The sequence below is a fragment of the Pinus tabuliformis genome, chromosome 6, assembly GCF_031772625.1.
Source record: "Pinus tabuliformis cultivar Carrire ecotype Pingquan chromosome 6, CPIR1, whole genome shotgun sequence".
Taxonomy (NCBI): domain Eukaryota; kingdom Viridiplantae; phylum Streptophyta; class Pinopsida; order Pinales; family Pinaceae; genus Pinus; species Pinus tabuliformis.
The window spans coordinates 1,390,291,640-1,390,302,511 of record NC_142292.1 but is presented as its reverse complement, the minus strand read 5'-3'; the positions used below and the strand labels follow the sequence as shown (position 1 = coordinate 1,390,302,511).

Below are 10,872 nucleotides of genomic sequence, written 5' to 3'. Positions count from 1 at the left end.
TTCTGCAATTTCCCTTGGGTCTGTATGAACTGCAGAGGTCAGTGGTCTGTGTGGATGACCGTTTCCTTCCCCAATATGTAATGCTTCCATTGTCGGCAGGCCTGTACAATGGAATACATCTCTTTATCATAAGTGGGGTACTTCCGGACTGTGTCTGAAAGTGTTTCACTGTGATATGCCACTGGATGTCCATGTTGAGTAAGGACTGCCCCAATAGCATAGTCAGAGGCATCTGTCTCGACCTCAAATGGTTGTTGTAAATCTGGTAACGCGAGCACTGGTGCCGTGCAGAGGCGATCCTTCAACTCCCTGAATGCATTCTGTTGAGATTCAGACCAAAAGAATTTTGCTTTCGCCCCGCCCTTGGTGACTTGACTCAAGGGCCAAGAAATATGAGAAAACCCCAACACAAACTTGCGGTAGAAGTTGGCAAGACCCAGAAAGTTGCGGAGCTCTGTTAGAGTGGTTGGAGAGGGCCAATCCCGAATGACTTGGATCTTGGCTGGATCGACATGCACCCCCTGTTCATCAATGATGTATCCCAGATACTGAACCTGGGTCATGCCAAAAGTGCATTTCTCCAAATTGGCACATAGCTTGTGTTGCCGCAGTGTTTGGAGAACCTGTCGGATGTGGTGGAGGTGCTCTTCCCAACTCTGGCTGAAGATCAGAATGTCATCCAAGTATACTACTACAAAGGAGTTGGTGAATGGCCGCAAGATGTCATCCATTAGCCTCATAAAGGTTGCAGGAGCATTCGTCAATCCGAAAGGCATGACCAACCATTCGAAGAGGCCCTCCTTGGATTTGAAGGCAGTCTTCCACACATCGGAGGGTTCGATTGGTACCTGGTGATATCCCGACTTCAGGTCGATCTTGCTGAAATATTTCGTCCCCTTTAGTTGGTCTAGGAGATCATCAATCCGTGGGATCGGGTACCTATTACGGACAGTGATCTTGTTCAACGCCCGATAGTCAATACAGAGTCTCCACGTCCCATCCTTCTTCTGTACCAACACGATCGGGCTCCCACAGGGCGATGAACTCGGACGAATGTGACCTTTCTGCAGGAGCTCCTGAATCTGCCTCTTGATTTCATTGTTCTCTAGAACGGAGCGCCGATAAATTGGTCCATTGGGTAGCGGCGCACCTGGGGTCAGATCGATGGAGTGCTTGACTTGACAGTGCAGAGGAACCCCTGCCGGGGAGGTGAAGATGTCCTCGTACTCCTCCACAATCTTGTCCATCTGTAGTTGTCGTGCAGAGGGGCCCCGTTTGGAGGCCGCGACCACTGTCTTCTTCTTTCCTTGAGGGCGTATCATCAGGAAAACAAATTTCCTGGTTTTGGAAATGATCTTACTGCATTGTTTTGCAGTAATCAAAGAGAGGGCAGCAGGTGGTGCTACCTCTGGTATCCTGAACAACTTATTTCCCAATGTAATAATAACAGCACGGGGCCTTGATTCATACACAGCATGTCGCTTCCACAAGTATGGTTGTCCTAGTAATACATCACAAACTTCAAGGGGAGCAATGTCACACAATACCTCATCCGTGAAGGGCTTGATGTTGTATGGAAGGCGACACTGCTGGCTCACGCGAAGATCTCGTCCTTGGTGAAGCCACCCAATGGTGTATGGTTGTGGATGTGCTGTGGTCGGTAAGCCCAACCGCTTCACGACCTCTGCCGAAATGAGGTTCTTTTGACTCCCGCTATCAACAATGAACTGTATCGGGGAGCCCTTTACCCACATCTGGGAGTGGAAGAGACGCTCCTCCTCCTCTGGATCTTCGGGTTCATTTTTCTGGATCTTTGCGGTAGCAACAGTGGCGCTGGGGTCCGCATCAATGATCTGCTTCCCTTTTTCATACCCCTTATCGGGTTCTGACTCAGAGTCGGAACATGCATCTGATTCTGAAACCTTTAGCTCAGCCACCAGTGACTGCTTGGCCCGACACTCACTTGTGTTGTGAGTGGAGCTCTTATGGAACTCGCACCATTTTCCAGTGTCCTTTCTCGGCTTCGCAGCGTTGTTCTTTGCTTGCAGCTTCGGCTGGTTGTCTTGGGCTGTCCCGCCTTGGCTTTGTCCTTTGTTCTGTGGTTTAGGGGCACCTTTCCCCTGCTTTGGATTCGCAGATCCAAAGTCTCGCTTCTTTTGTTTAAACTTCTGCTCGACCTTGACGGCATACCGGTATGCTGCGCCGAGCAAGGGGATGTTTAGGAATTGTATTTCTTCCTGGATGTACTTGTGCAGGCAGCCATGGTATTTGAGTATCAAATGTTGCTCTGAATCCTTGATACCCAACTTTGTGCGAAGGGTATGGAAAAGATTGGTGAACTCCGGCACGTCTTGGTCCCTTCCCTGCCGCAGCGTGGTCCACTTTATGTATTCATCCTCATAGCTCCCGACAGGGTAGTACTGCTCCTTGATGGCATCCCGGAACGAATCTCAGGTGGGTGCGGCTGAAAATAGTGAGCCAGTACTTTCATCCTTCTGCTCGCAGTAGGTTTCCCACCAGTCCTTGACGTGGGGGGCTGCTTTGAGGAGAGCAAAAACAATCTTTTCCCGACTCGAAAATTCATGAACAGAAAAATAACCCTCTAGCAGATTTAACCATTTATCTACGGCATCTGCATCTATCTGACCCTCGAATATGGGGATTTCAAAATTAACTTGTACCTTAAAGGGTGTGGCATTTCCCGAGTAGCTGCTGGAAGCCGATGCATTGCTTCTGGGTAGCCGCTGAAGGATCTGGGCAAAGTTGTCCATCATCGCGTTCCATTATCGCTCGAGGGCTTCTTCGAGCAAGATTTTGATGGGATCTCCTGCCCCCTCGTCTTTCTTCTCGTCCGCCATGGGAGGCCGTCGGGATTTGCGAGGCTGGTCTTGCAAAGGTTCAACCAGTTCAAGCCCTAACTCCTTATATCCCGACCTTGTTGGGGACATGCAAAGAAAAACAGAGAAAAAGCAGACCGCTCTGATACCACTGATCCTGATTTAAACAGGAACGCAACAAATTACAGAGATAACCATATACACAAAGATGCAGCGGAAATAATACTTCATTTTATTAATGGAAAATACTGTAATATGCTTACAACCAGAAATGGAAATAAACCAGCTAGGGCGATGGTAGCTTATCTCTGAGAAGAGATGTGATGGCTACATGCCTCTGAACTGTGTTACAATGAGGCTCGAAGGCCTATTTATTGTTGAGAAACAATGGAAAACCCTTAACATTCCAAAACCTAACCCTAGGAGATGAAACGCCAAACTGTGGGCCCCGTTTGGGGGTAAGTTGGTACATCAACTTCCCGGGGTCGTAACTTTGGCATATGATCTCCGTTTGACGCGTACAATAGCTCATTAGAAATATCTATCCGAGCACTATCTCCCCGGATTCCCCAAAAAACGTCGTTTAGGGCCTCAAAACGGCTCCGGAAGTTCAGGACCCGAAAAACTGCTAAAAATAGTAAGTTGTGCTACAATTAAGGAAACTGAAAATGTTGAGAAAGACAATGGTGGGGGTCCAGGTGGAATTGGCAGGTGGCCACCAATATCCACCTGGATCAATAATTTGCAAGTATACTGTTTATTTGCTACGCGAACTCATATGAATGTTTTGTATAAATAAACATAACGTAAGACATCCAAGAATGAAAAGGTAATTAACTGGTATGGGAAGATAAGTAAGATCTCGAGTAATAGCGCAGAGCGCTGCTCTAGCAGCGTGGAAGCTCCACCTCACTTGGTTAGGGTTGCACGAAGGTAGTGTATCAGGGCGTGAGGAATAGGGAAGTGCGTGAAGTGACTTGAGCACAGGGACAAACAATTGGACCAGTTGAACCTCTCAAACATCTCAAGGGTGTGGAAACCTAGTTCCAACACCCTCCCATACTACTTCGGGTGAGACCTCAGTCCGTGCTCCGTGGAATGTTGCTGAAAGGGCCAGTAGTACAAGGATTTATTTGGCTAATTAACTCCGAACTTGGGTCAAGCCCCAACAAGCAAACACATGGGAATGTCGAGTATCTACATGTAATACAGTCCAAGCCAGACTTGTAATTGTTCACATACACCTGGCGGTCTTCAAGGTCTTCCAAAAAAGTTCCTGCAAATGCTTCATTAACCTCTTGCCATTTCAGCTTGATGTCATTATCTAGAAACAACTTGGTATCTTCACAGATCGATAGACTAGAGGAAAATCGTTCAACTGCTACTCCAATTGCACTTCTGTCAGTGTCCTTTGATCATGTTCTCTTGGAGACCATTGATCTTGAACTGCTAAGAGGTGGATGAACACCTGAAATATATGGAAACAAAGCGACATGCATGGAAAGAATTCTGTCAGCGAAAATCAAAGAAAATTCGAGGAATGACATAACACATACCTTGGGAATGATAGGCAGGGATTGCGCAATTTCTTCTGGGAGGTTGGGAGACTGGCTACTAGACTTGCGCAAAAAGTATTCTGAATTGTCTGGGGAGGCTGAGTGGCTGTTGGATTTGTGCAATGCACAATCTAGGCTGATTGTTGACTGCTGGAATTGCGCAATGCACAATTCCAACTGGCAATGACTAAGGCTTAGCGATTGCATTGCGTAATTTTTTGGACAGTGGTCACTCTCCCTCAGAAATGTGCAAAGCGGTCCTGGAGGAGAGTTCTTGGGTAGAAATGTTTTTTTCTAGAGAGGAAGACAAAGCCTTCCTTCTCCAGATTGCACAATGTTGTCTCGGTGAGGCAGAGTGCAAGCCAACGCTGGCCAGACTCGCCGACGGGCAACTGAAAGAAAATGTGAGAGTGAAAGCATGGTGATACTGAGTGTAAGCAGAAGTGATTTATCGTCCATGCAAACATTGAATGAAAGGTTTAGAAAGTAGAACAATGTGCATGTGGGTGAAGCGAGTCACCGAATCGATGACCGTTTGTACAAAACAGTTTCATGCATGCGACAACAGTGAGATAGTAACGAAAACTGAAATGGTGCTAGCACGAGCTAGTATGCATTTAAACAACAACAAGCATTCAAAGAAATCAAGCAAACAACACTCACACAAGCGAAAACACAAAAAGTGACAAAAATGATGAAAGAAATGCTGAAAAAGACAAGTTGTGACAACTTACTCGTGAATAGCTGAGTCGGATGTGTCGAAGAGTCCTGGATGTGCTGTGGGATGTCAGAGCTCCAAGATTGATGTGAAAGAATGAGATCTAATGCGTCAAATAAATAAGTTTTTGCTCCTGATGTGCATGCCGCAAATCTAGGAAAAAGCAACACTTGGAGGAAAGATTCTAAAACAATCTTTGCTTGTAACCTCCAACTGCTAAAAATAGCTCCCTGAATCATGGGATGCTTTTTCATGTAGCATGTTTCTATTCCAAGAAAAATAAAGCCATACATGCAAGCCAAGTTTCGTTGGTTCCATGTGGAACTGGTCAACCCAACTGCACAAGCAAAAGGCTACATAAATACTGGGAGAAAATGTGCATTTCTATATGTGAGCTGGGCTGACTGCCTAGGAGATTTGTGCAATTTATGGGCAGAGCAGCTGACTGCTGCCTAGGATTGCGCAATTTCTAGGCTTAGCAGCCCTGCTGTGAAAAATTACACAATTTTTTGGATGAAGCCTAACTGGCATAATTGAGCAATTCTTGATCCCAGCAGGTTGCTAGATAGAAATGTGTAATTTCTGGAGGGAAGGTTGGTTTCCATCCAAAATTGCACAATTTCTTGAGGGAGTTGCTAAGCCTGCAGCTGGACCACGTCCAGAGGAACAACCTGTGAGGGGAATGCATTAAGCTTTGACAGAAAGACTGTCTTTCTGCAAGAAAAACACTGAATCTTGTGTACTTGACAAAACAAGATAAGGTGTTGTGAAAGGTTGGTAGGGGGGCTCTAAATCGAAGCTAAAGAAAAAATTTGGAGGGTGGTTGTATCCGCTACAACAAGTACTTACATCGTGTCACAAGAAGTTGACACAAAGGATATGATGCTCTTTTGTTATCGTAAAGAATTTGATATTTCTGCTACTGGAAATTACTGAATATGGAGAGATGACCTAAGTTACTAGGGATGGGTAACATTGCAAGGTAGATGTGTCAATGTCAACAAACAATATCCAATTCTTCATGGACAGATTGTAATTTGCTCCCAAGAAATCAAATTTTATAGTGGAAAAGCTTAGATTTGAGTAACCCTATTTGTTAAAGCAGAGATCTAGGTTAACAATTGAGATATTTTCCTATGGGAGATTAACCGAAAGCGTCAACGATTCCTTCACATCATTATAAACACTCCATGGTAGAAAGCTATAAGTTTTTCCAATGTTTTTCCAATGTGAATGATAAGTCCACCGGAGCCATCAAGTTGAAGATAATAAATGCGAGCAAGAATATTCAATGATTGACCACAAATGTTGATTATCTCCAATAATAAATAATAGAATGATGAATTTGTGCTGCTTTGAATGAAAAAGGTCAAACTGGCCATCTTGAAATTCAAGGATATGCATGTGTTTATAATATATATACATTCATAAAATATAAACACATTACCCTAAATTTAATAACATTTAAGGTGATTAGGAAAAATCACTAATTAATTGTATATATAATAACTCCAGCAAATTTAGAATAAAAAAACCACAAATTTTTTTGTTAACTTGTTCAATATCCCTATTTGATAAATTATTTAAATAAAATATCCTATTCCATCCCATTTGAATATAGATTACGATAATATAATTTTTTTAATAAATTAGTATCCTATTTTTTACATTTCTTCTTTTAAAATATATTTTTACTTTTAAATATATAATTCATACATTATTTTAATTCCTTTGCTCAATTTTACAAAAATTATATAATCCATTACTAAGAGAAATTGACATCTAAAATAAATTATATATATTCTTGAAACTACCCTTATATTTATGTTAATGCTTTTTTTTCTTTCACAAACGGAGAGGAGCAATAATAAGGTAGTCTTAAAGTACTTTTTGAACTCTCTAAAGTCAGGTATAAAACGTTATATGTAAAATATATTTTAGTAGGATAATAAATTTAAAGTATTTGAGTTTAACTTGTTTAATTTTTAGAAACTTGAGTTTAATTTGTTTACTAAGTAGAATTTGAGCGTTTCAAAAAGATTTTTCAAAATACTAAATTTATTTACGCATTTAAAAATATATTTTAAACAACAAAAATACACATTTTTTCTTGAAAATATTTTACTAAAATCCAGTAAAAAAATTTATCTCGTTTATAAATTAAACTAAACCATAAATAAATAATATTTTTTATTATTTATTTAAACAATTTTTACGTAAAAAATATTTATTAGTAAAATATTAAATAATATTAAAAATCTTAACAAATATTTCTTTACTAAGTAAACTCATTTTAATCTTCGGCCTGGAGTATGCCGTAAAACTGCTTCTGCTTGGCTAAGAGCTCGTCTTCCTCGGACGTAAGGAAACAGGTTAACGGCCCAAGACCCAGAGGCATCTGGCAGGAGTGAAAGCCTGCTCCCTTACGGACCACCAGCGGGTTATTACAGGTGGCGTGGTTTTCCTTGATAACAGTGATGAGTCAAACCGACATTCGCGGATAGCAGCCAGAGATGGCTGTCCTCACCAGGCCTGGAATTTCAAATTTTTTTTGCCTGTCAAATTAAAATTTGATGACGTTTTTGTATTTTTTTTACCCTTCGTTTTACGTTTTAACTAAATATGTGAGTGTCACAGAAAATTCTATTTTAATAATTTTTGTAAATTTATTCCACAACACATAATAAGTCATCAAATGGAGGATGATAATCACTGTTGTTTATAATGTTTCTTGTTAGATTGAAATTACAGATTTGCAGTCTATCATATTTATAGCTCAGATTTATGGTAGGGCCATTTAAACAATAAAATTTTTGCAAAAAACTTACAATCCACGGACTATAAATAAATTATCTAGTGAAATTATAAATAAATCTTGGACTATAAATAAATCATCTAGAGAAAATACAGAAAAGTTATGTAATAATAAACAGTTATTATACTTCATTAAAAGTCAAACTTTCTGAAGAAACTACAAATTTTTTTATCAATAGGAATATTTCAGTACATAGATCCTCTCTTAATAGGAATATTTCAATACATAGATCCTCCCTTAATAGGAATATTTCAATACATAGATCCTCCCTTAAACATAAACTAGAAGAATTTTCAAAGGTCAAGAATCCAAGGATATGCATACCGGTTCAAAAACGGTTTCAATGTCGGTGTCGATACTAGTTTCATCCGCGTTTGAATCTACCTCCCCTGCAGTTTAGAATGGGGATTGAGATATAAAATATTTCGACTTTAATGGCTTTCAGCAATGAAACATTGGAAGTTGGAACAAGGATCGTTGACAGAGAAAATACATACAGGTAACCATGGTTGCCTCCAGAGAAGCCAAGTGCTCTACAGAAAGGTTGATGGGGATCTTAACACTTCGTTTGTGGCTGCTTCTGTTCCCAGTACGTTTCCCTTACGCTTGAAACACACAAAAGGTCAGACAGTATATTGATAAAGAAACAATTGCAGAAAATAATTTTCTTGTGGGTTTCCGAAAGTTTCAATATCGTGAATGATTGATTAAACCAGAGAAGCTTCAATCATGGGTTATTATATTTCCGCTGAGAAATAATGAAAATATTAAGGGATACTCATCATGCATGCATTCCCTTCTGAGACTAAAACTGACCTAGCTGTAGCTTCGATAGTCCCGATTCCAAGGATATGCATACCGGTTCAAAAACGGTTTCAATGTCGGTGTCGATACTAGTTTCATCCGCGTTTGAATCTACCTCCCCTGCAGTTTAGAATGGGGATTGAGATATAAAATATTTCGACTTTAATGGCTTTCAGCAATGAAACATTGGAAGTTGGAACAAGGATCGTTGACAGAGAAAATACATACAGGTAACCATGGTTGCCTCCAGAGAAGCCAAGTGCTCTACAGAAAGGTTGATGGGGATCTTAACACTTCGTTTGTGGCTGCTTCTGTTCCCAGTACGTTTCCCTTACGCTTGAAACACACAAAAGGTCAGACAGTATATTGATAAAGAAACAATTGCAGAAAATAATTTTCTGGGTTTCCGAAAGTTTCAATATCGTGAATGATTGATTAAACCAGAGAAGCTTCAATCATGGGTTATTATATTTCCGCTGAGAAATAATGAAAATATTAAGGGATACTCATCATGCATGCATTCCCTTCTGAGACTAAAACTGACCTAGCTGTAGCTTCGATAGTCCCCTTGCTCAGTCCTGATAATTTTACTTCCCTTCGCTGATTTGGGCATGTTGTAACATAGAAGACGAAAGCGATTAATATAGCACTCACCTGTCCAAATTCCATGACTCTTCGTGGCATTGAAATCCTCAAGGCTCCTGTCAATTAGCACGCATTATAGCAGGTTTAGTGGGAAATAATTCAATACCATTTGGCAGCGGTGAAATTTTCGATGCGCCTGATGCGCCTGTCAACTACCACTAACCTGTCTGAACCTGCTGCAATTGCCACGAATTATTCTCCTTTGCCTGCAGTTGCAACGAATTAGAAATTCCAAGATAAAGCGCTATTAAATGATGGCTCACATGTCAAAACTCTTCTCACGCGGAATCGGCAACCCTTATCCCTATTGCAGAGTCGTTGAACCTGTTGCCAGGGCTGTTCGATCCCACCATCTCTGTCACCGTTTATATTGAAGGACGTTTGGTTTATTACCGGAATTGTTTATGGTCAGAAACTCCGAAAATCTCAACTGTACCATCATCAGACCCATACTCCCGGTGGTGAACGTAATCCAGACCCATACTCCCGGTTACAGATATTATAAATATTTACGTTTTCTTTATGAAAGTGGACGTCAAAATGACGGATTGGAAAAGTATATCGCACGTCAGGTTTGACGTGGAAGATTTTTTTGCTGCCGTCAAATACGTCCTAAAATCAAAAATACGTCCCACAGGACGTCAAATTCCAGGCCTGGTCCTCACTGTTGGTTTGACACCTGAGTTTGATAGGTTTTGCCACCTTCGGGAAAAAAAAAAAAAAAAAAAAAAAAAAAAACTCATTTTAATCTATAAAGAAAGGATATTCTTTTGCCGAAAGGAAAACTTATCTTAACATGAAATATATATAAAGAGATCCATGTGCAACTGCGTTTGGTTCCCTACATGATGTCACAAACCGTTGACGCAGAGGAGAGGACGTTACGTTGTGTTCGTTGTCGTAAAATATTTGACAATTTTGCTGCTGGAAATTACCGAATATCGAGAGACTGCCTAGATTATTGGGGATGGGTAGCATTTCAAGGTAGATGATGTCACTGTCAATAAGTAATTCTCCATGGGAAAACTGTAACATGCTCCCTTTAAATGGAATGCCATAGCAAGAAAACTTGGATTTTAGCTATTGGCTTGTGGGCCATTAATCAATGAACTCAATCCTTTCTCGATAGTGTTATAAACCATTTGGCGTCATAATACATAAGTTTTTTTATTAACCAAGATTCGAGTACGATGGGAAAAGCTAACTATTAAGAAACCAGGTTTATATATTCCTTTACTTATTTTTATTCAATTGAAGGAATCCATCTCTATGGATTATTGGTTGGATCTCTCTTCTATTAAGTATGGAAATGATTGTGTATTTATGGTCTTAGATAGATTCTCTAAGATGGCTATATCAACAACTTGCACAAAGAATATTATAGTAAAGGACATTACTAAACTCTTCATTGAACAAGTGTGTGTATATTATGAGATCTCATAGTGCACATACTACACATGTACAACTCCAAGCATCCACAAAACTTGGATGAAAGCG

General features: G+C 40.6%; 1 protein-coding gene across 5 annotated transcripts; it reads right to left on the bottom strand.

Moving 5' to 3' along the window:
• Window positions 1-8,191: 8,191 nt before the first annotated feature.
• LOC149263816 (uncharacterized) lies at window positions 8,192-10,022 on the bottom strand. Of its 5 annotated transcripts, none has more exons than XM_089388413.1 (6): window positions 9,539-10,022; window positions 9,275-9,431; window positions 8,959-9,066; window positions 8,743-8,850; window positions 8,424-8,525; window positions 8,192-8,315 (listed from the first exon to the last, which is right to left on the bottom strand). In XM_089388413.1, exons 3-6 carry the CDS (start codon window positions 8,966-8,968, stop codon window positions 8,227-8,229), a joined length of 309 nt encoding a protein of 102 aa, XP_089244539.1. In that variant the 5' UTR covers window positions 8,969-9,066; window positions 9,275-9,431; window positions 9,539-10,022; the 3' UTR covers window positions 8,192-8,226. The 5 variants fall into 5 exon arrangements, 3 of the variants coding, with proteins under 3 accessions (XP_089244539.1, XP_089244548.1, XP_089244545.1); XM_089388422.1 differs by having other exon boundaries at window positions 9,385-9,431; XR_016250001.1 differs by having other exon boundaries at window positions 8,424-8,531; window positions 9,275-10,022.
• Window positions 10,023-10,872: the final 850 nt, after the last annotated feature.